The sequence below is a fragment of the Atractosteus spatula genome, chromosome 22 (genome assembly GCF_055471065.1).
Source record: "Atractosteus spatula isolate fAtrSpa1 chromosome 22, fAtrSpa1.hap1, whole genome shotgun sequence".
In the NCBI taxonomy this organism is placed as follows: domain Eukaryota; kingdom Metazoa; phylum Chordata; class Actinopteri; order Semionotiformes; family Lepisosteidae; genus Atractosteus; species Atractosteus spatula.
The window spans coordinates 1,260,583-1,288,151 of record NC_142727.1 but is presented as its reverse complement, the minus strand read 5'-3'; the positions used below and the strand labels follow the sequence as shown (position 1 = coordinate 1,288,151).

Sequence of the window (27,569 nt, the reverse complement as noted above, 5' to 3'; positions counted from 1 at the left end):
TGATTGACAGTGAGTGTACCCAATAGTTAACGAGCCCTTCCCCGGATTGACCAATGACAGCTGAGATTTCTCTAGAGGGGCGGGTATTACGAAACGTTTTGTTTTTGTTGTTCTTTTCAACAGTGACGAAGGATTTACGTCGGACACGTGGCTTTTAACTTGAAGTTTTGTTACAGTTTGTTACAAGTTGTTTATACATATTTAAACCTGGAGACTACGAAGACGCCCCCCTCCTGGTGTGTAGCAGGTTAGTTACGTCGCAACAACAAATTTCGACAGTTTAAAGCGAAGTAGTGACGCGGAGGGGAGTTTGCCTGTAGTTTCTCCAGTGACGATGCCCGGTCTGGTGCGGAATGATGTTCTCAGTTTAGTTGGAGAGGAGCTGGTCTGCGTTACAGGGTTTTTATTACTTTAAAGTGAATGTGTAAAGTAAAACATGTTGTGCTCTTTCATACCGGTGCGTCGCTTACAGTGAACCTCCGGATAGTGCCGAGCTGCGTATTAAGATGAATATTAATACTACAGTATTTCTGTTATTCGGAACAGTAAGCGAATATGTGAGCCAGTATTATTAGAAATTTATTACGTTGTCATATATGTAGCCGAATGCACGTGGTAATTTAATGTTAGTCATAAATGCATGGGTGTAAAAATACTCCGATGAGACACGAGATTAGCTCTGCGATATTGTCAGAGAGCCGAACGAGAGCAGCGGCTGCGGGTTTGAATTTGATCTACAAATTCAGTATCACGGTGGTTTTGATTATTGTTGATAAATCTTGCAGAGACATACGGAGACGCTTTAGATGCGTAAGTCGACACGTTCGCATTTTGTTTATGACAGGCTACAGTTATGTGTACCAATTCAAATAAAAAGTAAAGGGAAACTTCATGCACTGTCACGTGCCCCATTATTACAGTAATCCGAGTGTTTTATCATTTCTCTTTGTGGATCCTGACTGTTCAGTGTAGTTGGGTCTCTACGGTTTTGATCAACAATAACCCTGATTTATGGAAGATTAGACTCCTGAAACCTTTGTGCTGACCTGTGTTTTTTAAAACTGACTCTTTCTTCATCGTTGTGATCATGAATGTACTGATGGCTGCTCACAAAGTCACTGCATCCCCACACACATCAGCCAGAGCTGTGAGTCCTAAAACAGCAGGACCCCACAGTGAGCGGCCCTTCAGAATCTAAACCAGAGCTTTGTTGTCTCTGCGGTGGTGTGAGCAGCAGTCCAGTCCAGTCCGGTCCGAGCCAGCAGCATCACTGGGTCACACACAGTCCTCCCCAGCCTGGCTACAGACTGGGAGGAACCACCTGCTCATCTCCAGGACCTTCAGCTTGTTATTACTGGACCAGCACCACAGGGGAGAGAAGGGGGTCGAGTTCCCAAGAGCTTGTGTTCTGAGAAGACCCCAATGACAGCGTTTTCTTTAATATACCCTTGCAGTTAACTGCATGAACAACCACAGTTTACCCACTGTAGCCCTGTTCCCCAGTATCCCTGCTGCCCTCTGAGAGGCACCAGGATCACAGTAAATAACAGAGCAGACTCAAGTCACACTCAGCTGTAGCTGACCACACTGCAGAGATATGTCCTGTTTTCTTATAATGCTCTGTCTGAAGTGTAACTGGACTTCTAGGAGAAAACCACTCTGATACAGTGTCCTTCCCACCTCTAACTTCATCAGATAGTCAGTTCAAGCAGAGCTGGTTATTCAGAAATGAGCTACAGGTTGAGGAGATGCTCTGTGTGCTGTTGGAAACTGTGCCCTTGTATCAGTGAAGCCCTCGTCCTGGAGATGTAGAGCTCTGCTGTTCCTCCAGGACCAGGGCTGGGGACCACTGTGAGATCACACAGAGCAGCACAGACCTGCATGTGTTTTCTGTTGAATTGTCGATAATTGTTTACATTTTGTGATCAGTGTAACAGATACATGAGAAACCATTTCAGTTTGTTAATTGCACCACAGCTACGCGTCTCATAGGAGAGATTTCAACACATTAACTGTGTTGCATTGGAGCAAGTGAAGGATTTTTTTTTTGTTCAAATAAATATGACATGTTTGGTAATACTGAAGCTGCAGGTTGTGAGGGGCTGTCTGGTACAGTAACACTACAGTGTAGCTGGTGTTAGTTCTGTCCAGATCTCCTCCGGTACAGACAGCTCCTTCACTCCAGTGGAGATCAGACGTTTCCTGTTGTTTTCTGTCTTCAGCCTGAAGATGCGCTGCTGACCTGCAGTTCAATATGTGGATAAATGCTGGGAACAGAATTTCACATACAGTACCTGCTGTTGTACCAATGTGCTGAATAATTGTGTTTACAGTGGTAAATTAAAAAACAACAAAGCTCATCCACTCTCTTTTGAGTAAGTGTGGTGTTTAGTTTAGTTTACACACTGGAGTTTTGATACTGTGTCACTTTATAACAAGAGCTGATGTCCATCTTGAAACCTGTGTGTGCACTGTTCAGCTGTGGCTGTGTGGAAATGTGTTCAGCACTTCTTACTCAGTACATTTTTCTGTTTTGTGCTTCTGTTCCTCCAGTACCTCCTCTCTAGAAAAAAGCTCTGTGTCGGTGAGAGCTGTTCGTCACTTTGATGAGGATTCAATCACACAGCGGTGAGTATGATCACAGGATGATCAAGTATCTGTCCCTGGATAAACAAGTTTTAATTGTCTCTGACCTTTTTTACATCACTACAGTGTAGAGCCATTTATAAAGACATGTTTTTATTCTTTGTGTGCAGTACGTTACTGACATTTGTACTGTTCTGATTAGGTCTCAGCAGTCTGAAAAGGCTTATTGCAGACAGTTTTTATGAAATAACATGATTTTAGCTGATTAAGAGCAGGCAGAATCTCTATCGGTTAAGATATACGAGATTATTTTTTAGCTCAGACTCTAATACCCTTCCATTCATTTTTACGTCTCTTCGTCCAGGTGGGCTGCTGTGAGCCCGAGTCTAAGCAGGCAGGACAGAACCTGGACTGGACACAAGGTCAGCGCAGGGCTCACACATGCCTACAAGCAACAGTTTTGCCGACACCAGTGAACCGAGACAGAAGGGGTTTGGAGTGCGGGAGGAAACTGGAGCACCAGGAGAAACCCACTCTGCCGTGGGGAGAACATGCAGACTCCACACAGACAGCACCCAGTCAAGACCCAAACCCAGGACTATGAGAGGTGAGACAGTGGCCCTAACTGCCACACCAGCCCTATTCTGACACCATCATCTACGTTTAAAGTAAGTGGCTTAAAGTCTGCTGTTAATACCCTGCAAAATAAAGTCCAACAACTTTCTAAAGAAAGTGTATCAGTGCGTGAATCCCGGCCTGATCTTCAAACACAATCAAGGAGAGATAACATGGTGGTGACTGGTATTCTAGAGGTAAAGGGTTCGAACCCTAAGAAACCTTTTATCCTAAAGGAATTACAGCTGCCTGAAGATGCGATAACCGCTGTGCCTTTTGCTCCTGTTGGAAAATACAAATCCGTCTCAAAACAAAAACCACATCTTCTGGCTGCAAAACATGTAAAAGCAAAGAGGGCGATAACTTCAGGGTCCACAGTTTGGCCTGAATTCTCGATACCCTCATGAGATACTGCAGAGACGCAAAACGCTGTATCCTTTTCACAAAGCGTTGGAGGAATGGTGTGCGTCCCAAATCTGTGGCTGGTAAATTGTAAGTGGATAATTATTTCCAGATTCAAATATCACTACTTGGTTCTGTAATGAATTGGTGTCAACACCAGTGATGCTTATTTCTAAACTGTGGTTATTTGTAAGCTGTGACTTCTTTAATGCTATATTGTACCTGTGATGTGTACATAATATTTATAGTATGTATTTCTGTGTTTCAATTATGAATTAACTTAAGAATTGATTTTTTAAAATTTAATTATGCATTATTACCAGCAGTTTTCTAATACATTCCTTAATTGACTAGTATTCAACAAATCTCCATATGCCCCAAAACTGTTATTTTGGCTTTATTTTATTATAGTGTTTTTTTTGTATTGGCATTTTAGTTATGTTTCTTTCTATGTTATCTGTATGGGTTTGGTTGTCTGTATATATATTTGTTTCTTTTTCCCAAACCTTGTTTGCCAAGCTTTATTGTATGCATACAAGGAACCACAGTAAGGACCATAATAGTTATAGTATCTATCGTAGTTCAAAGGGGATATGGCTTATTTATACTTTTCTGTCCACCCTCCCCCTCCTGTCTTTGGGGTAGCTTTCTCAAGAGACTCCAGGACTCGGAAAGCACTTCAAACATTCCTTTCTCATCAGGAGTTTAGTATAAACATTCCCCATCGGGGAGTTTAGTCCTGGGAGGGGGAGGCATCTGTGCTACAGCAAGCGTGAAGGTGAGAGTTTAGCGTGTGGATTCAGCAGGAGTTCACAGCTCCTACCACTATATGGGTACAGAGTAACACACAGATCCTGCTAGCAGGCTCCATCATTAGCAACCGGTGAGATTCCATCTCATTGGAAATGTGCTGGAGAGACCCCACTTTATAAGGGTGGTAACTCTTCTGAATTAAATACTTCTGTATTGATACTAGTACTATGTATAATTATGAAGATGTTTGAAAAACAAATACATTCACAAATGTATCATCTTAATGAGTATAATTTATTATCACCGTCTCAGTCAGGTTTTTGACCAAACTATTCTACCACTATGACACTAATGAAACTAACCAATGACATGTACTTCTCTCCTGATGAAGATATATTAATTGGAGCTATTTTTATTGACTTTTAAAAAGCTTTTGATTTAGTTGATCACAATATACTCTTAAGATTTATTTTATTTTTTTTGTTTTTTTTCCCAGAGAGGTCTGGCTTGATTTAATGCATACCTCTGTAATAGATGACAGTATGTAATTATCAATGAGAATCTATTTTTTTTAATTATACAAAGGGGTCCAAGAAATGGTCCTTTACCTTTTCTTTATTTATAACTGATTTACCTTTATGATGTAAAAGTCTGTGTGTTCATTTATACGCAGCTGATACTGTGCTTAACAGCTCTAGCTCAAATTGGTCACATCTACAAGCTTCATTACAAACTCATGTTGATTTAGTGCAAAAGCAGTTGTTTACAAAACATTTGATCTTAAACCAGGAAACATCTTCTATCGCATTGTTGCACCCCAGACAAAGGTTGAGAACTGTATAGGATGCTTTTTATTACTTAAACAACGGATAAAGGTTGTATCAACTTGCAGAGTTGATTGTATAAAATATTTGGGTTTAAGATAAACACATTGTCCTAACAAACTATTATAAGCCTGGGATGCTCTATAAGTCTAAAGAGTGTCTTACAATGAACATTAGAAAGACCTCTGAATACCAGTTATTGTTGCTTCTCTTGGACTGTGGTGATATCTTAGCATATTGTGCACACACCTAACTCCATTTATTTTATTTTGTATTGCTATCCTTATTTTAATTTTTAGTCTATTCTGATGTGTGTTTTTACTTGTCTTGGGGTGTTGTTACACCTGAATTTCCTTCGGGATAAATAAAGTCTTATCTATCTATATAATTTATGGGAATAATGTTTGGGAGTGTATCCAAGGCTCGGTTTTCCACCTGGATGTGACTTAAACCTCCTGTGTTGATGGGCTCCTGGATGTCTTTATAGAACCCACCAGCGCCTATGAAAAACGGCACTGGTTACTGCTTTTCAATAGGCAACTGCACTGCTATCAGTTTCTTTTTAAATGTATTCTGCAAACAGCTCCTGTTTATTTAAAATTTCTTCTGTGTGTAAGTTATACTGAATGCTCTTTCAGACAGCCTGAGCAAAGATATTTTAAGGTTCCACAAGTGTATTATGAGGCTGGAAGGAAAGGTTATACCTACAAAGCACCGAAGGATTGGAATAACCTACCCCCTGAACACAAAGTTCTTGTAATTGAAATTATTATACTTATTAATTTTCAGATTACTTTTCATGGCAGTTATATAGTTTGTGTTTTATTTACTTTTCTCTTATTTTGTTCTTTGTGTTGTGATAGCTGTAGTTTGTGTATGTATTCTAACAGGCCCCCCGTGAAAACGAGATGGTGTTTCTCAAGAGCTTGGGTCCTGTCAATAAACTTTAATAATAGTTGGATGTAAAAGCATAAGAGTTCTGATAACTGATCTCATAAATCACCAGGTACATCTACTCTTTAAAGCTGTAAAACAGCAGTGAAAAGCCAGATTTTCAGGAGAAAAATGCTCCTTTCTCACATGTCTGCATGAGGTCAGGATAAACCTGACTTGTTCAGGAGAGGGGGGTGGAGGGGAGCCTGTCAACTCCAGAGTGAGCTCCAAGTGAAAGATGAAGCATCATGAGCCTGTTGTGCAATAACCCAGACTACCCAACAAAGTACATCGCGGGGGGCAGAAGTATGTTTTCTGTATTTGAATAGACTAAGTTTGTATATGGAAGTCAGGTCTTACCCTCTGGTCCTGAGAAGCCCCAGTCCAACATGTTTTCAGCATGTTTCAAAGGTAACCCTCAATTATCACCTTCCAAAAGCCTGGGACAATTTAACTGATCACATATACAGGCGTTTCTTTAAATCAGGTACTTTAGAGACGATTGTGAACAAATCCAAATATTAATTCTTGAGGACTCAAGGATGTCTCCTTGCTGTGCTGATCAACTGCTTAAACAAGTGTTCCTCATCTGTAAGGAACTGCCGATTTAAAGGTGACTTACAAGAGCAACAGGTCTGGGGCTGGAGACCCCTGTACCAAGTGCGTAGATCCACACCAGTTTGCCAAGAAAGACACCGTCACTGTATTGGGGCTGCAGTATGTCTAGAGCAAATGGTGCCACTTATTTGTTGAACATGACCCCTTACAGCAGTAAACATCACTGTCTTTCCCCTGTTCTCCCTTCTGCAGGAGTCAGGAATGTTTGTGCTGGGATCAGCAAGGCAAGGAAGAGGCAGACTGTGTCCCTGCTCACGGAGAAGAGGAGCAGACTCTGGCTGGACAGGGAGGGAGGTAAGAGCGCCTGTGTCTGTGAGCTCAGGGTGACAGCAGTGCAGGAGGGAAGGTGAACATCCTGAAAGGAGGAGCTGACAGAGAGGGGCAAGAGGGGCTGAGAGCTGGACAAGATCACATTCCGAGGGAACAATTGTTTATTAAAAGTCAAAACAATTCACAGTAATCATGAAAAGACACGTTTCTCAGCCAATTGTGTTTCTGTATTTATAAACTACAGTATCAAGCAGTCGACAGTCACCTAATATTGAATGGAAATTCTAGCTAAATCTGAATTAAAAACTACCACCATAGATGCTACACTGCAAGACATACTGAAATATGAATGTTAAATACAAACAAAAGTTACAGATATGATAGAAGCTGTGTAAAAGTCTATTTTTTAAGTTAGGAAATTGTTAAAGGGAATTAGATGCATTTAGTTACGGTCTGATGTTATTGAATAACCTCAATTAATGATGACATTTATACAGCATTTCACACAGAGACCTAGGCAATTATAGGAGCATTTACTTTATTAATACATGAAAGCATTCAATTGTTGAAAAATGAAAAGATTGTTTGGAAGTACAAATCATCTTATTGTTTAAACAGCTTATTGTTTTGAATCTTATGATACTGTATTGATTTCTGACTGAGAAATGTTGTTTTGTATCACAGTATTGTACTGTTGCTATATTTTATTATTGTCATATGGTATGAGCTCTTGAGGTGCAAGACAAATTCCCTTAGGGGCAATAAAGGTTAATTCAGTTCAACAGAACGGTAATAGGGAGGCCAGTAGTTACTCTAAACCAACAACCGGTTTTCCAATAAAAATGGAAAATCACGCCTGGAGCTTGAAAACAATTCAAAGAAAGCTACCACTGTAGCAGTACACACAGTTTAAAACTTCAAAACAAAATCATGAGAAATGAAAATTCAATTTACAATTACAATTAACTTCCTTGAATATAAGATTCAGATCTCTTTACAGAATGAAGTTAAAAAAACAAGAAAGGTGAGAATACACTGAAGGCGTACAAGGTTACATTGAGATAGATAATAAATATGTAAACACTGCCGGAGAAGGACAGTGACTCCTGTGACAGTGAGGAAACAGTAGTACATAAGAATAGAACCCCTTTATTGTACACAGAGCATTTCAGCTAACATTGACAACGCTACAGGGATACAGGATAAAACTGAAGATGGGGATACAGGCAGTATGTCTTCAGCCAGATTGAAACTGAAAGCCACTTGATCCAGGTGGAGGTTGGATATTGAGGAGGCTGAAAACAACACAAGGAGTTGAATATTTGGGGAGAACAGGGACTTGCCTGGAGTCCAGGGAAATGAGACCCAGGCTGAGGTTGGATCATCTCAATCGACAGCCTCATCAAACCAGGAGGAGGTGATGAAGTGTCAGTGGCATTGCAGACAATAAGAGGAACAGACCCTGGGCCACAGGCCGGGCGGTGAGGTGACCCGTCTGGACAGTCAGAGAGACGCACAGGGGGAGTCAGACTGAGGAAGTGAGTGGGATTGATGGTAGAAGGGTGAGGAAGCTTCCTGGGTGGACAGGAAAGATGAGTTATTAGATTTCCAGGACATCACCACCAGTGAGTTCAGCGCTGCAGCCGCAGTGAAGGGGGGTTAGTCTGATGTCAGGGCGTGTAGATCCAGATCAGCTTACCCCATAAATCTCAGAGTCAGATTCTCTTTCCACTGGGAACCATCACGGTCCTCACAGTGTGGGGAGCAGCAGGAGGCAGCGAGGAGGGAGGTGAAAGTGGAACCAGGCTGAGGGTGAAATCAAAGCCCTTGTTGAAAGCTGGGATGACTGCACCTGCCTGTCATTCAAAATATAAATTATAAAGATTAAGAAGTAATTTTTCTCATTCTGTAAATCATGGACTCAGTCCTTCACATAAGATCTGAATATCTGGTGCTCCTCTTCTGAGTTCAAGGTTGGAGATTGGACATCAGTATCCATCGCTAACCCTAATCCTTACTCTTAAACATTCGATCAACATCCGAACTCGGAGGACATTCGTAAGCTTATAGCTTCTATCCACAAGCAGTGAGACTGGCGAACACATTTAGCCATCCCCTTCGGACCACACCTACACCATCACCATCTACCTCTTTATGATTTCTTATCTATTGCACATCTCCAGTCATTGTTTACACGTCTGTATTGTTTACATTCAAACTGTCTACATGTTTACTTGCACATTGTCTATCGTTTGTTTGTACATTGTCTTGATGCACTGTCTGCACTTTGTCTTGTTTTTTACACTTGTTTTACAATCGAGAGACTTTCTGTAAGTAAGAATTCCATTGTACCAGTACCGGTTACATATGGCAATAAAGTTCAAGTTCAAGAAATGCAGGATTTCTGCAATGGTCACAGTTGACTGGGTCACCTGGAAAATGAATGACATTGAGAGGAAGAGGGGAAGGAAAGCATAGAGTTTGAGACCAAGTAGATCATTTCAGATGAAGAGTCATACAGATTGAAATATGCAGTCAGTGTCACTGGGAGGCTGTGCTTAACTCTGATTCATTGATGGACAGATATCGTCCTCACTAAAGAAGAGACACTGCAGAAAATTGTCCTGCTCTCTGCCTGTCCAGACCCCTTCAGCACAGCCTCCCACTGACACTCATTCACACTGTGGAAGTGTTTCAGCCTGTGTGACTCCACACCTGGAACTGTTATCAATAGTGTCTTAATCTAGTTCTCTTTGTGATCATTCACTGTGATCTGTTCATAACAGGAATACCGAGTCCCAAACTCTTCCTCTGAGCTGGGATGTTGATCACAAGTATCAGAATGAGGAGTGGGGTTAGTAGGGGGGTTAGGGAGTGGACATGCCATCAGCATCTGAACTCCAAGGTAATGCTTAAGACTCAGTATTCCTTTAATGAATAGAGATCACTGTGAATCATCAACCTTTATTTGAAATGACCTGGAACATTAGTGGCAGAGGAACAAGTAAAGGAAAGTATAAAGAGATCTAGACTGTGACACTATAGACAACAGTTCCAGGTGCGGAGTCACAGGCTGAAACACTTCCACAGTGTGAATGAGTGGCAGTGGGAGGCTGTGCTGAAGGGGTCTGGACAGGCAGAGAGCAGGACACGCTTCTCTAGTGTGACATCTACAGTGGAAATGACACCTGTCCATTACTGAATCAGAGCTCTAGCTGCTGCAAAATAGTACATTAACATAGTGATTGAGCACCCTGAGTGACAGAAAAAGTTGAAATTGAATTATACACAAATAAGATGTGGGGTTGCAGAGGTTTCATGGCAAAAGGCTGCTGTAGGAAATAGGAGAAACTGTGCTGAGCTCACCTGGAGATCTGGGGTGCCAGTAACACACTTCACACACAGAGCAGCAGGCAGAGAAGGAGAGAGGCAGGACAGTGCAGAGAGAGAGTAGGGGGAGATGCAGTCAGTTCTGAAGATACACAGCAGAGGACAAGTCAGCACATACAGGCAGAGCTCTAGAGCAACACCAACAGGAAGGACAGATACAGGAGAGAGGAGCAGACACTCACTAGTGGAGATGAAGACTAGACAGTGAGAGATGAGGACAGGCAGGGAGTCTAATTCCCCAGTCACTGTCCATTCCTGAAGCAGAGTGCAGACTGCTCTGCAGTGGGAGAGAAACTTGTGTAGCAACAAGAGACAGTTTTGACAGAGAGATACAGGTAAAGCAGCTACAGAAGATGGAGCTCTAGACAATTACAGACTAGGAGAGAGGAGCTGTACATGTGAGATTTCCAGGAGATCAACACCAGGGACTTCAGTGCTGCAGCTGTAGTGAAGGAGTGTCAGTGTGATGTCAGGGTGTAGAGATCTAAACCAACTCACCCTGTCAATCCCAGAGCCCGATTCTGACTCTTCAAAGTCTCAGTCATCAGTGAGAGAGAGGAGCAGCAGGAGGAGGAAGCTGAAGGTGTTTATTCATCACATGTTGACAGACTGGAACCAGGCTGGACTGAATTCAGTGACTTTGTTGAAAGCTGGAAAGAGAGAAGTAAATTCATTAAAATAGGTCAGGCTGTGCCAGAACACTTCCTCACACTTTAGATCTCTGTACCCTGTCATCACACTGATACTCCTTCACTACAGCTGCAGCAGTGTCACAGTCTAGATCTCTTCATACTTTCCTTTACTTCTTCCTCTGTCACTAATGTTCCTGATTTTTTCAAATAAAGGCTGATAATTCACAGTGATCTCTGGCCATCACAGGAATCCTGAGTGTCTTCAGCTCCTCCTCTGAGCTGGGATGTTGATCACATGTAGAAGAGTGAGGAGTGGGGTTAGTAGTGGGGTTAGGGAGTGGACATGCCATCAGCATCTGAACTCAAAGGAGGAGCTGAAGACACTCAGGATTCCTGTGATGGTCAGAGATCACTGTGAATTATCAGCCTTTATTTGAAAAGATCAGGAACATTAGTGACAGATGAAGAAGTAAAGGAAAGTATGAAGAGATCTAGACTGTGACACTGCTGCAGCTGTAGTGAAGGAGTGTCAGTGTGATGTCAGGGTACAGAGATCTAAGCCAACTCACCCTATCAATCCCAGAGCCAGATTCTGACTCTTCACAGTCTCAGTCCTCAGTAGAGGGAGGAGCAGCAGGAGGCAGCAGGGAGGGAGCTGAAGGTGAAAGTGGAACCAGGCTGGAGGTGAAGTCAAAGCCTTTGTTGAAAGCTGTAATGACAGACAAGTACAGTCATTAAAACTCAAAGTCGAGCTGTGTCAGAGTACATTTCACACTCCAGTGAGTAAGAACGGTAGTACAGGACTGAACAGTGAAGTAGTGGAGTGAGCTCCGCTGTTTCAGAAGCCCGAGCTCACACGCTGTTGCTCTTAGCCGCCACCAGAGGGCAGCCTGCAGCTGCAGACGGCAGAGCCAGGTACACGGTCTCTATACGCGGCTCTGCAGACAGCTGCTCCCACAGCCTGACAGCCCGCTCCTCTTGGCCAAGCCAGGGTACCAGTGAGTTGCCCAAGAGAGCTGACCCGGGCTGTGAAAGCAGCGCCCCGTCTGTCTGACACCATTCCCCGGTTCTTACCCGACATGTTGTCGATACCAGAGCAGCAGGCAGTAAAACTCTCCCCTCACTGTCACTGGGGCCGCGAGTCCTGGCCGAGCTCCGGAGTGAGAGAGCTGGAGAGAAACGAGATGCAGAGAAAATACTGAAACTCACCTCTCGACTCGTACATGGTCCCGCCAGACTGACTGAAAATATGATTTAGTGGACAAAACTGAAAAAAAAGAGTGGTTTGTTAGTCTGAAGTTAGACGCACATTTTAAGAGCAGTAGTGAGGAGCACATAGTAGGGGCGAATATTCACAGGATTCTACAAACAACAGAAGCACAGCCCAGAGAAAATAAGAATAAGAAATAGAGTAGAAAAGTATTGTTAAACAATGACCTAATACAGGTTTAAACGCACAGAGCAGTAAAGCTTGAAAAGCGTTTGGACGAGTTACTTACCACTGTCTGTCTTGCCCGGCTCTCGCGCGAAAGGAGGATAATCAGCCGGGTCAGAATTTATAGGACCTGGAGCCCAAAGTGACCAATAAACAGGCGAGACGACATTATTCGCGGCTCTGCCCACCAAAATCCTTTATTAATATTCAGTATATAGGCAGCGGTTTTACAATTAATCTAATTTGTAGTTCGTCCTCCCAACGCATGAGGGCGGTGCAGCCCCACCCTCTACTGCCAACAGGCGTGGTTTGGGTCGAGACGTCATGGATCCTGATTGGCTGAGATTCTCATATTTAAATAAGCCCCGCCCCCAGCATGGCTCCTTCCGGAAGTTCTGCCGAAAGGGTGTGGTGGGGTTTGTGAATGGCGTTTTCTCGATTTTATTACGTTTTTAGTCGTTTTTTGGCCTATTTTTTAATCATATCGTTATGACACATCACGGAATCATTAAGTCGGATTTAAAACTGGATGTTCCTGACTTTCAGCTAGTGAGTATCGAGCGATTTTGTGTTGTTTGTGTTTGATTTGCAAGATGGCGGCGGTAACTCCTCATTTGCATTTATTAAAATCAGTCGTTGTATGTTAATGAGCTGATTTGCATTTGTCTTGTTAATGTGAACTAGAAAATTCGTTTTTGGCTAGAATTGTTTTTGTCTTTTCTAAGGTTTTTATTGTTTGTACTGAATTAAAACGCTCTTTTTGCTTTAGTGTGGAAAAAGCGATTTTCTGTTGTTTTTTGTAAGATGTAAAAGTAAACTCCTCATTTGCATTAATTTGCGTTTATTAAAATCGCGCTCTCGTCACTTGTATTTTAATGAGCTATTTGTATATGTGTTGTGTTAATTTGAAATAAAAAACAATTCTAGTGAAAATAACGTTGTTTTTTAATGTTTACTGTGTGAACTCCTGTTTTTTTCTATTGCTTGTTTTGTTAGTAAGATGTCGGCGTTAACACTCTCATATGTATTTAAATTTCTATTAAAATCGGTTGACCGAGTCACTTGTATTTTAGTAACTTATGTTTTAATGATTTCTGTTTTTGTTGTTTGTTTTGGTTTTATGTTTTTGAACTGGAGAGCGTTTTCACTCGAATGCTTTTTGGTTTCTCAAATGTATGTTTACACTTGTACTGAACACAAATACATTTTAAATTTATTTTACTTCTGGCTCATTTGTCTGTTTTGGGGAATGTATTTAAAATATATTGTTTATAATGTATTTGGTTGCTGTCTTTCAAATCGCCCAAAAAAACTAAAAACTAAATATCTTAGGAAAATTGAAACAGAAAAGGCGTATCTATTTATTATTTTAACTAGTAATTAATATTCTGAATTATGCTAATTTACTCTAATGAGAAAAATGTTTATGTATCAAGATAATTAAAGTTCATTAATATTAATCAAATCACACCCAGGATTGGTCTTTGAGATGGGCTTCTGCGATTGGGCTAAACCTCATGTCAGTCATTTAAAGACAACCCTTGAGAACTGCGTCATTTTGGGGGGGTGTGGTTTTTTTGATTGACATGTCTTTCAACCAATCAGAATAGAGAAAATGGGGATTTATCCAATCAGAATGAGGCATGGGCGGGACATGGGGCGTGGTGCTTCAAACGTGACCAATCAGATGAGAGCAAAAATCTTGGAGGTGGGCTCAAATCCAAGCATTTTGATTGGTTGATGTGACGTCATCAGTTGGTGATGCCCTCTCATGAATAATGCTACACTCCCCTACTTAATCATACGACACGCCCCTTCATTGACCCTCATGAATATTCATTGTGGGCGGTGCTTGCTCCTCGTTTTGTCTGGTTTTGTGTTAGAAATAATCTTACGAAAAAAAGAAGAAAGTAAGACAGAAGTCAAAAATCTTTATTAAGTTTTGCAAGCATACAAATCAAAGACAGTTGGCAACAATGAAACTAAAAAAACACAGAGTAAGATACAGAATCACAAGTAACGGCGTCCGGGATGACGATTTCCTGTCCAGCGCCAGCAGTCTGGTCAGTGCGGGAGGGGTCCTGTGCGGGCGGCAGGGACAGCAGCCAGGGGAGACCTGAAACAACACAAGCAGGTAAGAGCTCGGAGTTCAGCACTGAGCAGCACCGCAGCGACAGTAAGCAGACAGGAGTGAGGAGCTGCGCTGGCGGGGGGGCTCGGGGAATCACTCGGCAGTACAGCGCAGCTCGCTTTGCGGAACACGGGCTCGTCCCAATGTCGGGAAAATGAATTTCGAATAAAAAGGGCTCAAGACCTCCAGACCGTGTCCTTACTGTCACGAGAAATGTTCGCCCGCTTTAATTTCGGTTCAGATTTATGAAGCATATGAAGTTTTATTAATTTCAACGTTCAAGCAGGGCACAGGCGTCAGGAAGTTGATCAAGACGCGGTTTGTTCACATCGCGCTGCAGCGCCGACAGAGACGCGGTCTGTTTGTCTGAGCTGGGTTGTGCTTTTTATACTCTACTCGCACCAGGATGTTGCTTTTAAATTTTTACTTGTTCTGGGTCCGTCTTGGCTTCTTATAAAGAACTTACCGCTCTAAGGAATGTGTATGAGCCGGGGTCATGCAGAGCGAGGTGTGCTGTACAGTACTGACATCACATCTGTCCCGGGACAGTGCGGGATACTGAGCACTAGATCACTGAATGGGCTCTAGCCTGTTGTACAGTTAAAACCCGAGTGCAGAGCACTCCACTGAACAGGGTGTTACTACTAATCAAGTGCTTCCCGTAACTAGAGCTAGTTCTCAGTTTGCCCTGAGCACAGGTCCCTCAGTTCCACAGCAAATCATGTCAACCCCCTGCATTGTTAAATACAGCCAGACACGTCCTAGATCTGCACCCAGTACCCCAGCAATGAGCCACAACTTTACAGTCAAGCAATGTTTATTCATGAACAGATGAATAACAAACAGAATAAAACATTGTATTTTTGGAATTGCATACATTTGATCATATTCAAGCACAGCCAGTTAAATGCTGTAATTTCAAGTGACAGTAAAGACTGGGAAACATGTGGGTGAAGCTGCCTTTGAGACAGTAACTGTCTGCAGTCTGGACATACAGAGCTTCTTGTCTATTCTTGAGAGTTTTAGGGCTTTGATTTCTTCAGCCTGTAAAATGCTGCTCAAGAGGATTTAAAATGTGGAGACTGGCCTTGCCATTCACGTTAGATGCATTTCAGAGCATAAACCAGTAAATGAGCTCACTGTACTTGGTTTCATCATTGAAGAGGAGGTATTGCCTGTTCTTGAGATGCTTTTACCGGAAGTCATTTATTTAGCATGATGCCAAGTTGGACTGAAATCTGCAGACACACTTGACTAGTTTCTATATTTTATCCTGATGAGCTCTTTGGTTGCCCTGACTAGATGTTTTAGGTTATTGTCATGTTGCATGGTGAAGCACTGTCCAATAAGTATGGAAGCCTTTTCTGCTTCATCAGAGACCCTGTTTCTGTAAACTTCAGAAATGACTCTGCTGCTGCCATCATTAGCTACATCCTTAATGAAGATGAGTGACCCAGTCTGAGACATTCCTGCATCCCCAGGCCATGACATTACCTCCACCAGGCTTCAGCATGCGCTCAGAGTACAGAGATGACAGGTTCAAGTGTGGAGAAAGAAAGGAGCTGCAGATGCTCCAGTGAACAGCACCTCCTGTGAGAGTCATGGCCTGGCCTGGGGAGATCATGAGGAGACTCCTTCACCTGTCTGTCTCCCTCAGCACTAGTGTACTGGGTCACTGAAGCTCAAACCTGAAGGCTGTGGACTCGGAGCTGAGAGCTCCAGCAACACCTCAATGTCTTCTGCGCTCCCTCTGAGCTCAGATGTTGATCACATGTACAGGAGAAGGATTAGAGGTGGTGTTAGTTAGGGACCATACATGCCATCTACATCTCAGCTCAGAGGACACACATCAAATATTCAGGTGTTGTAGCTTTGAGTTAGTTTATAATGCAACCAAGGAGGTCATCAGGAGAACTGTAAAAAAGAAAAAACAACCTTAACCTGCTGGGTCTAATGCCTAAATGTCAAAGCTATTGAGTAGATGGATAAAATTGAAGTATGATCACCAGAAGACTAAATGGGAACTCAGTGGCAACAGCAAAGCATCTCAGATGATTACAGAGGGCAGTGAGCTCAATGGGTCTCAGACCTCATGCAGTTACTGTCGCAGAGGGATATACAAGCACATACATTTCAGAGTGTAGAAGAGTATTTAAAGTGAATGTGTCCCAGTAACATAAAAATAGAAAGTTGAACATTTTTTTATTCCAATATGATCAAATGTATGCAGAGAATTACCACACAATAAAACCAGGATAATATTTCTGTTCTGATCACAAGTACTAATTGCTTGACTGTAAAGTTGGCTCATTGCAGTACTGATGGAGGACACTGTACCTTTCCAATGAAAACCTGCATTTTCAAGTGTCCCACAGTATCAACACCTTGACAGGAGGGGCTGACTGACAGGGCCAGTGACATGAATTAATGTGCTTTTTTCATATTCTGTGCTGTTAGAATTCTTCCACTGGACCATGAAAAACATCTGAGTGTCTTTGGGTGGGAGTGCAGCTGAGGCTGTTGGTGAAAGGAGATTGTTCAGCTGTAGGAAAAACCTGCCTGTTTGAATGTGCTCAGAGTGGAGAGGAGTGTCAGTGTGGGAGCTGCAGAGGAACAAGTAGGGGAGAATTCCACACTGAGAAGAACATTGATTCTGGCTCTGGGGTTTTCTTCATGTGTGAGACAACAGCTACAATTGTCCTTAACACTGTCACTACAGAGTCCTGATATCTGAATCACATTCACATACTAACTGCAGGATTCAGACTCACCCCCCATCATCAGAAACCATGTCCTTCCCCTGCGACAGTCGAGTTCACCCCAACACAAGCGCAGGAGAGCTGCTGTGTGGTTTGGATGCTGTCAGAAAGCAGGCGAGGGGCAGGAACCATTAACATCTCATCACAGGAGAATGTATAAACCAGAGAAATTAAACTGGTTTAGTAATGAGTGCTGCAAATGAGGTTTATTAACTGTTTGGGCAGGATGTGGTGAGGTAATGGGTTGAGCACAGGTGTAGAAGCGATTGCTTTCAGTCTCAGAGCCTCTTCAGACTCCTGTTCTGTCTCAAGGTGTCCTGTTTCTCTGCAGCCTGATGGCCTCCCGACACACAGACACGACTCCACAGCCAGAACCATTTTCTTGTTTCCTTTCCAGAGTGGAGTCGACACCTGCTTGTTCTAAATTTTTTTCCCTGTGAGCAGTGTTGCCTTGAGGTGAATAAAGAGCAGGAGTGGGCAGTGTAGTGTCAGTGTGGGAGCCCGTCCTGTCTCAGGGTATTGTAGTGTGAAGGTGGGACCTTGATACTGGAATCAGAGCTACTTGCAGCCTCTCCAGTCCACTGCATTACAGTGTAGCTGCACCCAGTGCTGTTGAATTGATCATTAGCAGGATCACAGTAATTAAGCAGCTGGTTGAGTCAGATTACTGCAGTGGAGTGCACTGGAAGGGCTGCAAGCTGGGTAGCTCAGACTAAAACCTATTTTTAACCTCAGATGAGATTTATTTTGTTTAACTGTGCCTGTTAGGGGATTTTTGGTCTCTCGTGTCCCTGTTTGAAAACTCGCTGTTTACCAGCAGAGACGAGCAGCTCCGGGATCCGCCGCCCCTATTGGCCGAGTCTGAATGAGAAGGCAGGTGCGGTCAGTCTGCAATTAGACCTCAATCCGCGGCTGTTTAGCGGTTCCGACGCCCGAGTCGCTTCTCTGCCTTTAAATAGCGAGTTTGCAAACAAAGAAAGTTTCTCAAATTCACCGTTTAGCTGGAGCGGGATCCTGGGCGACGGCTGTCGGCTTTTCTCGGTCCGAGTGGAAAACGTTATAAAATGGGGCTTGAAAAGTAAATGAATTTCGAAACTTACTTCTGGCGGAGCTGCCGGACGGGCTGTAGGACTTGTGGCTTCGACTCTGCGGAGAAACATGGTATTAAAATCGTGCTTCAGCTTCTTTAAACTGCTTGTTGTATGTTGTGTTTTCACCTGCACAATACGCCTTTTCTCGTTTGTATTCCAGGCTTCTGCAGGATCCTGGCGCGGCTCTGGGCTTTAAACGGCGGCTGTCGGGTCCTTCTCGGCGTGGAGACCTGAGCGCAGACCCACCCGTGTACCGAGTGACCGGAGCTCCGCGGCGGATTCACAGGCGAGTCCGAGTCTCTTCTTCCTAGAGGCCGAGAGAGACCCGGTCAGGAAAGCGCAGCTTCAAGGCTCGTTTAGGACTGAAAACCACTTTCACAGGGGCTTCGTCTCTTACCGGTATCGACTCACTGTGCAGCTGCAGGTCCGGCTGGGTTTTCTTTCTCCGGAGCCGGTTTGCATGAAGACGCGCCGACCGCTCCGTTTAGCTTGAACTGGGGGAAACTGGTAACTCGAGGTACCGATAACTGACCGCAGGAAACTGGAGCCCAGCCGTGTGAGACCCGGTGTGAAAACCGAAACCCCCGGTGTGAGGAGAGAGAGAGAAACCGCTTACCTTGCTCTCGAAACGCCGGCTGTCCTGCTGTAAAGGTTAAAGCGAGAGAGTTAAAACATTTAAAATCCATTTTTCGTAGAAAATGTTGCTGGATTCAACAAAATCTGTAAGAAATTTTAATGCATTTTGTTTTTTTCCGGCAGCCGAGCAAAGCGCCTGTACCGGGAGAGCAGCGGGGTACCAGCCGCCTCTCTCCCAGCCAGCGAGCCGCCGGAGTCCCCCCGCCTCCCCTCCCTCTGGCCGGGACCCCAGCCTGCACGGGCCTGGAGCACAGACCCGCCCCTATTTATAACGTGAACCCCCTGATGAGCGCGAAAAGGACAATAAAGGTAGAAAATTAAGAGACACCGGGGACTGTGTGGATACCTGTATAATAACACTGCTGTATTTTGTAATTGTTTTATGCTTTATATCCTTATTTGCTGTAATAAACTGCTGAGTGTTAATTGGTTAATTGATTATTCTGGGGTCGGGGGGAGGGTGGGGTACAGGGGTGTAGAGAACCGTGAATCGGGTCCCCCTGTGAGCAGCCACACCAAGCGGCTCGCAGCGCTACTGCCTCAGGGCACCGGGCTGTCGTGGTCGGGGAGTCGGGAGCCGCTGGTCTGCGGCCTAGACTGCAGCCTCCATCCCCGGCCTCGATTACAGCCCCGCCGCCCGAGGACACTCGCAGCCCGGTAGGTGAAGGATGACGCTCCGCGCTGCTGAGGGAACGCGTCCCGTCACCATGGTGACTGAAACAGGGGGTGTGGCTGTGGTGATGGGCGGGGTTCAGTGTTAATGGTGTCCAATCGGCGTGTGGAAGAGGTGGGGGTAAGAGCAGCCAATCAGAAGAGCGCAAGTTCAGCTCGAGAGAAAAATATCGGCCGAGCCGGCGGGTCTCGAACCCGGGGCTCCGGGGTGGAGATGTGGAGGAGTCGGGGTTTAGCCGAGTGAGCTATACTTCCTGCCAAATCTGGCGTAACTCCGCGGTCATACTTATCTGGCACAATTTCGGTAAACGAAAAAAATCCCAAAAAATTTAAAGGTATCCCTCCTCCTCTCGCAATTCTAAAAGTAGGATCTCTGCTCCTTTACTGTGTGTCGGGTTTTATAAAAGGCCATTCCATGGTCTTGACCCCAGACTCTCAAGCCTCCCGGGACGCGAACCCGGTTCCTCACGGCTCGCAGTCCCCCACTCTACCTGACGAGCCACCGCGCCACCTCAGAAACCTGCTTCAAACTGGGATTCATTTCTCCGGCGGCCGGCAGGTGGGCCGGGAGCTCCGAGCGACCCCCTGCGGGCTCAGGGTTCACTATGCTCCTGCCACTGACTCGTGTAAAACAGCGTGTGAAGCACTTTCCTAAAACAACCACTTTCTGAAATAAAGGTGGAGATTTCATGCTAGGAGATCCAATTCTGCTTCTGTGTGAAAAATGTAGAAAACATAAAATATGTTCAAAATATATCTATATATTTACAGGGCTATCACATACTGTACGTTTTGTGCACTTATTTTTATATATACATACAATGAAATTCTATTTATGCTAACTGTGGTTCTTAGAAGGTATCAGTGAATTTGAGCAGTAGCCCAGAGCTCTCTCAGCGATACAAAAGGCTGCAGCTTCGCCATGAGGAGTCCAGCCCAGGTCCCACCCTGGGGGGGACAGTGCAGTCAACAAACACACGAGACTCAGAAGATCAGAAACAGTGTTTTATTGCATGAAACCGGCACACACACACTAGTTTAACACCTCGATAGAGCGAAAGAGTGAGAGCACAACCTGCGTGCAAACAGCAGTGGGCCGAGATCACTGGCCACCCCTGAGGCGGAGCGCAGGACCCTTCACTGGCCACCCCTGAGGCGGCGCGCAGGACCCTTCACTGGCCACCCCTGAGGCGGAGCGCAGGATCCTTCACTGGCCACCCCTGAGGCGGAGCGCAGGACCCTTCACTGGCCACCCCTGAGAAGAAAACAAAACCCAACATCAGCCAGAGCAGACGAGAGACATGTCCAAGAGCACAGCAGCACGGTTGCCTTTCAGCCTGTATCATCTCACCACAGATATCATCTCCTATTGCATTTCAGAGTAGGATCTTATAAGAACAGACAACCTGAGACAAATCAAATATGAAAACCTCAAATACTGAAGCGGTTTAGCTGAGACAGGGTGTAAGTCAGGACTACCAGACTCAGAGACAGTGTTTACCCCCACACTATCAAAGTATTCAACTCCCAGCCTCTCTCACCTACGATCTGAACCCTCACAGTGCCTCCTCTCTTTATCAAAACTCAAACACATATTGAAATCTACCTCCACCTCACATGTCAAGAAGCTCACTCCCCATAATTTTCTATCCTTTACTTGCTTCTGTTGATGTAGGATTTTGCACATCTGTTGTTGTTTTGCACACTGCCTGTTGTCTCTGTCTTTCTTTTCCTATACAATTGTATTATTGTTTTGTTTTGTTTTTGCACTGCTTACCGTCTGAGAGCTAGCTAAATAGCATTTCGTTATACCATATACCTGTGTATGAGAATAATGACAATAAACGTGAACTTGACTGGAGACAGTTCTTCTACTGCTCTTCACTGGAACAGGAGCCAGTGGACAAGACCACCAGTCTGAGCTGAACGTCACTATCTAATCCTCAATCCTGATACCCCAACTCCACTACAGGGGGGTCTCTAACCTAAATGCAATCTAAATGCAAAGATCAAAAACCCTTGTTTAAGCAATTGATCAATTGAGTAAATCACGTCTCAATAAAGAGGACATTGTTCGAGCAGCGTGAATCCTGACGAAGACAAGTTATTTCCGCTGGGTGCCAAAAAAAATCTATAAATATGCAGAAGCAGGAAATACAGACGCGTTTTAATCACGAGTTCAGCGAATTCCTCTCATTTAGTAACGGAGCGCAAAAGAATCAGTATAGTAATACGTTAACAACGTTTCACGACCTCAGCACGACAGAAGAACGCGCACCTGTATCTCACAAGCAGCACAGACGTCTTTAGTTTAAACAGTATTTTAAAATGCTCACTGTATCATGTACTGAGACCGAGAAACCAGCCTCCGCGCTGAGACGCATGATCCTTTTAAAAAAGAGAATAACACACAGAGAATAAACCAGGAAGAAACTCTTGTGTTTTAAAACGTGCAAATTAACATCGGATTATATTCCAACACTGGGGACTACATCCTCTGTACTTCGATTATACAACTCTCTGTTTATCGATCAAATACAGTTAAGAGGTTTACGTACCGGACGGACTTTCAAACTCTCGCTACGCAGGCAGTGAGGAACATTTCCAAAACACCACGCAGGCCCCTTTTTTGTTCTAAAACATCCACCATTTTATCTGAAATCAGCTGGAGAGGCGAGCGATGACTCTGCGCCATCTAGGGGACACAGTCGGGCGTGCACCGCACCCCACATTCTACCACGGGCGAGTCGGGGTTCCAGGGAATAGATGGTGCTGGATTGTACAACTGGAGAAATCATTCAAACCGTGATTATGGGCAGGACAGGCTGTTCCTCAGGCTGGGACATGGGAGCTCACAGGAGCACACTGGAGCACACAGGAGCACACTGCATCACACTGGAGCACACTGGTCTGCACTGGAGCACACAGGAGCACACTGGAGCACATTGCATCACACTGGAGCACACTGGTCTGCACTGGAGCACACAGGAGCACACTGGAGCACACTGGAGCACATTGCATCACACTGGAGCACACTGGTCTGCACTGGAGCACACAGGAGCACACTGGAGCACACTGGAGCACATTGCATCACACTGGAGCACACTGGTCTGCACTGGAGCATACAGGAGCACACAGAGCACTCTGGAGCACATGGGAACTCACAGGAGCATATGGGAGCACACTGGAGCACATTGCATCACACTGGAGCACACTGGTCTGCAATGGAGCACACAGGAGCACACTGGAGCACATGGGAGCACACTAGAGCACACTGAAGCACACGGAAGCTCACAGGAGCACATTGGAGCACACTGAAGCCCACTGGAGCACACAGAACATCCCCATAGCACAGCCAGGCCAGGATGCACACTAACAGTGACAGTGACCAGAAAACAGAGTCCTGCGAGCTTTCTGCACACACTGGAGACCTGTGATTTTCCTGTGTAAATTATTACATACAGTATAAACACAGTACAGGAATCCACCCACTTCTAAAGCCCTGAAGAGACTCTGACCCATTGGATTTCAAAGGGGGTAGATTCAGAGATAAAGCAGACCTGAGCTCAAACAAACACCAGAGCCCTGAAAGTGCAGGTTCAGCAGCTGGAACGTTATGCAATGAGCACGTGGTTTATCTCCAGTGTGTCAGTCACCTCTAGAAGGAGGATGGGATCAATATTTGCAGATTTGTATTTTCTGTGCCAGTGTCCTTGTGTCACAGATCACTGTGGAGGTTTTGACAGGAAGCTGTTGGTGAGGTGGAGATTTTAAGAAGAGATGAGAGAAATCGCTGTGACCTTCCAGCCTGAGAGACACACAGTGAGGGCTCTGCACACAGGTACCCCTGGGGTTCACTCTGTCACAGCCTGAGACACAGTCTGGCTCTGCACACAGATAAAGCTTTGTTTTCAGTTTCAGTCTAGATGTGTGAAATGTAACCGAAAGACCTGCCTTTACCATTTCTACCAGTTTCTGAAAAGCAGGGCCTTGCACGTCACCCACTGGAAGTGCTGGGCAGTCTCTGCTGAAACACAAGAGAAAGAAGCATGCAAGATAACAAAAAAACAGAGTCTCTATTTCATTCAGAAACCAAATCAGAGACACGGGAAAACAGCAGCTGAGCTTGATTCTAACACTGCTGACAAAAAAACATGCATCACTGTCTAATTAAAAAAATCACCAAGAAATACAGTTACAGAAACTGTCCTGTAGTATAGTGCACATTCTGTCATATACCTCTGTAGTGTAGTTCAGATTGTGTTGTTCTCTAGAATAGTATCGAAGTCTAGTTTCTGTGATATACTGTACTGTAGCCACAGGAGTGTATTGGTTGTGAAGGCTCAGGACTCATAGCTCAAAAGAGGATGAAGAGGCATCTTTCTTCCTCCTGGGAGGACAATCAGGATCAGGGCCTTGGAAAGTCACTTCACTGGGAGGGCAGACCGCTGGTCATATTCCCATCACTGTCTGGCCCCATGAAACCACACGGTTACACTGCGTGCCAGTGAGGACAAGTGTGTCTGTATGTGCGTGTCAGTGTGTGGGTGTAGAAGTGTGTGTGTGTGTGTGTGTGTGTGCACAGAGGAGTGTTTGCCTGATAGCGAGCAAGGAGGAGGAGAGACATCAATATGGACACGTTGACTGTTCGACAGATGGTCATGCACCCTAAAAAGTCAGACAAGGGGAGGAGGAGGGGGAGGGAGAGGGGGAGTGGAGACAGACTGGCTGATGGGCCATCTCGCTATTTATGCTCTGCAGTGAAAGAGAGAGGAGCCGCAGCACGTTTTCCCTCAGCCTGTCCCGCTTGTCCAGGTGTTTGTTTCTCCAGACATGGGAGGCAACCAGTGCACACAGAATTACGTGGACACCACAGCGAATGACCTCTTCACCTGGGTATCGGACAACTCCGCCTTGCCCGATGTGGGTCTGAGCGAGAACATGCAGGTCTACCTGGGGGTCGGCTCCCACGCTGCCCTGGTGAACCACCATGAGAACATCAAGGCGGCGCTGGTGGGAAACGCGGGGAAGTACGTCTCGGCGGCCGTCACCACCCTCGGGGGGGTAACCGCCATCCCCCAAGCTGCCGGCGTGGTGGCCCTGTTCCTCTCGATCATCCTGGACGCGGTGACCAGCGCCGGGAAGCAGAGTGTCAACGTCCAGCAGCAGCTGCGGGAGGTCTTCGCCGAGGAGAAGGTGTCCAGGCTGAGCAACCTGGCGGAGAGCTTCTACCGGCAGTTTATGAGGTTCGCTGGCAACACAGACCACCTACGCCAGCAGGTGAGGAAGAGGTCTTTCTAGAGCCGAGTCCGGCAGTTCTATCCCATCGGTGACATCACCAGTTGATGTCTCTGGACCAAATAAATGTCTGTTTTTGGAAGGAGGTGATCAGTGATTACTGTGCAGGTGTCTGTGACAGAAGTTAGCATTGATTACTGTGCTGGTGTCTGTGACAGAGGTGATCAGTGATTACTGTGCAGGTGTCTGTGATAGAGGTGATCAGTGATTACTGTGCAGGTGTCTGTGACAGAAGTTAGCATTGATTACTGTGCTGGTGTCTGTGACAGAGGTGATCAGTGATTACTGTGTAGGTATTGATTACTGTGACGGAGGTGATCAGTGATTCCTGTGCAGGTATCTGTAAGCTTATTGAACACTTACACAAATCTGAATTGTAACTGCAGCAGTCACGCCTAAGTCTCACAAAGCAACCTTTCTGTGCATCATTTCTAATATCATGAGCAGAGCTGTGTTTCAGCTTGGTTCAGATTTAAAGTCCCACTATTTATCAGTGAATGATATGCAGACGCAGGTGAGAATGCTGCTGTTACTGTTACTAAGAAACAATGATGCTCTTGTTTCTTTTCTCCTGTAACCCTTCTGTGTTCTCTTCCCTTTTGATGATGTGTATTTGTCATTGTGTTGTGCCTGACTGTGCCGTAAAACAAATTTCCCCTAGGGGTCAATAAAGCTTGAGTTGAATTACTCTAAATAAGAGTTCTCAGTGCTGCACGAGCCCGTCGGTTCCATGCTACCAAGTCCTAAAAAACGTTACACCTACGTGTGTGGGAGGAGACCTGAAGCCTAATTCTGTGCAAGAATGAATGGTAATTTCTCTCCACCTTCTACTATGTAACACCTGAAATGAGTAGAAACAGTTTTTCACTGTCTGCCCTCTATCTGTGACTGTACCCTGCATCACTGTGTCTCTTTCTCTGCCCTCCCTCCCCTCTCTGTGTGAACAGGTGCAGAGCTACGAGTCCCAGATCTTCGATCAGCTGGTGTCGGTGAAGAACTCCATGGTGCACGACGCCCACGTCAACTCCAGGGCCGTGAAGACCTGGGCCAACGGGGCCGCCCTGCACTCCGGCATGCTCATCTACCTGGCGCGCTTTGATGATGCGTACCGCAGCGCCGCCCGCACCACCTTGCAGAGCTACCAGAGAGACCTGGACGGCATCCTGCACGCGTACTCCAGGAAGAAGCGCGAAACCATCGTGCTGGACTGTGACCTCGTACTCGGAGCCATGGAGGGGGCCGGGTCCTATTGCTTATATAGGTTTCGGGACAAGGAGTCAGGAAAGACTGTCCCCATGGCGCCCGTCAACGGACAATGCCAGGGGGAGGTCCTGAACCGCCACATTAAGATCATGATGGAGAGACACACCGATATCAAGAGGATGAAAGAGTTCTTCATCAACACCGAACGAAATGTGGACGCTCTGATCAGAGAAGGAGAGATCTTCTATCTGCAGTGATGTCCCCTCCCCAGTTCTGTCTGTATCTCCCTGGGATTGTACAGCGGTTCCCAGTTACTGGAATGCGTTTCCTTCCCAGCTGACAGTAATCATTACAGTTCAGAAATCCGTGATAATCATCTATATATATATTACATTGCGTATAAGTATACATATGAATTTCCATGTTACAGGAAATGTAAAGCTTCATAATCTGCCACCAATAAATTCATGCCTGCTGAAGTGTGCGCGTCAGTGTCTCTGTTCTCCGTATGTTTGATCTTATCAGAGAGTGAACCTGCCCCGAGCAGATCGGGTCATTCCAAAGTCCTTCTGGCCTCAGGGCAAAGGGACACCTGTTGATCTCTTCCCACTGGGGCAGTACAGAGCAGTAGACAGGGCGTGGGGTGGCATAGCTAAGATAGATTATGAATGACTGTCACGTGACCATCATTCACAGCTAGCGCCTCCCTGACCACTTTAGACCATCACACAAGTATCAGTGGTTATTCCAGGGAAATGGTTTTTGGAGATAGAGTCAGAGTTAGGTTGAGGGCTAGAGTCAGAGTCTTGGTTAGGGTTGGGGCTACAGCATCCTTGTCCAAGTACTCAGGGCAGCTTGGAACCGACCTCAATGGTGGAGACAGAGGAGACACTGAAGTACTGCTCTCTCTTCGGAGCTCTTTGACACAATATCGTCGAGGCATAACAGCCGACTGTGAGTCCTGCTACTATCTGCAAAGTAACTTTTAACCCTTCATCCGTAACCTTCATCAGCCTGAATCTGGGAGATTAAGAACTCAACTCCATAAAAGGTTTGACATCCACCCATCACTAGTGATCGTCGGACTCTGACTTCCCGGCACTTCCCAAAAACGAGGGGCCGATCACTCAGGCGGATCGTGATCTCCGATCTGTCTCTCCACGGCTGGGGAATGATCAGTCAGCACTTTCAGATCCTGTTCTGAAACCCCTTCCATGCTCGAGAATTGGATTCTGTATCACTGACTGCATAATTTCCTGTCCACTCATCTCCATTGTCTTCTGGTGATGATTTTACACTCTCCAAAATGTTATTCAATTCG

At 45.2% G+C, this 27,569-nt stretch overlaps 2 protein-coding genes and 1 long non-coding RNA gene across 3 annotated transcripts; 2 read left to right on the top strand and 1 right to left on the bottom strand.

Annotated features, from left to right (window-relative positions):
• The first annotated feature begins 123 nt into the window (after window positions 1–123).
• Window positions 124–18,800, top strand: LOC148816429 (uncharacterized). Its single transcript, XM_088939422.1, has 5 exons — window positions 124–247; window positions 2,554–2,628; window positions 2,951–3,193; window positions 6,924–7,025; window positions 18,600–18,800. The coding sequence occupies exons 3-5, from the start codon at window positions 3,138–3,140 to the stop codon at window positions 18,748–18,750; spliced, it is 309 nt and encodes a 102-aa protein (XP_088795548.1). The 5' UTR covers window positions 124–247; window positions 2,554–2,628; window positions 2,951–3,137; the 3' UTR covers window positions 18,751–18,800.
• Window positions 18,801–20,741: 1,941 nt separating this feature from the next.
• Window positions 20,742–22,419, bottom strand: LOC148816428 (uncharacterized). Its single transcript, XR_016094675.1, has 2 exons — window positions 22,306–22,419; window positions 20,742–21,002 (listed from the first exon to the last, which is right to left on the bottom strand). It is a non-coding gene; the product is annotated as an uncharacterized LOC148816428 (long non-coding RNA).
• Window positions 22,420–24,528: 2,109 nt separating this feature from the next.
• On the top strand, window positions 24,529–26,701 carry LOC148816427 (uncharacterized). Its single transcript, XM_088940112.1, has 2 exons — window positions 24,529–25,027; window positions 25,993–26,701. Exons 1-2 carry the CDS (start codon window positions 24,581–24,583, stop codon window positions 26,503–26,505), a joined length of 960 nt encoding a protein of 319 aa, XP_088796238.1. The 5' UTR covers window positions 24,529–24,580; the 3' UTR covers window positions 26,506–26,701.
• Window positions 26,702–27,569: the final 868 nt, after the last annotated feature.

What these genes read in the sequence shown, in the direction of transcription:
- LOC148816429 (XM_088939422.1), top strand. Translation starts at nt 3,138, where the DNA reads ATGCAGACTCCACACAGACAGCACCCAGTCAAGACCCAAACCCAGGAC. An exon ending in CAAACCCAGGACTATGAGAG is followed by an intron (nt 3,194 to 6,923) that starts GTGAGACAGTGG and finishes TCCCTTCTGCAG; the next exon opens with GAGTCAGGAATGTTTGTGCT. An exon ending in CTGGCTGGACAGGGAGGGAG is followed by an intron (nt 7,026 to 18,599) that starts GTAAGAGCGCCT and finishes TTTGTATTCCAG; the next exon opens with GCTTCTGCAGGATCCTGGCG.
- LOC148816427 (XM_088940112.1), top strand. Translation starts at nt 24,581, where the DNA reads ATGGGAGGCAACCAGTGCACACAGAATTACGTGGACACCACAGCGAAT. An exon ending in CAGACCACCTACGCCAGCAG is followed by an intron (nt 25,028 to 25,992) that starts GTGAGGAAGAGG and finishes CTGTGTGAACAG; the next exon opens with GTGCAGAGCTACGAGTCCCA.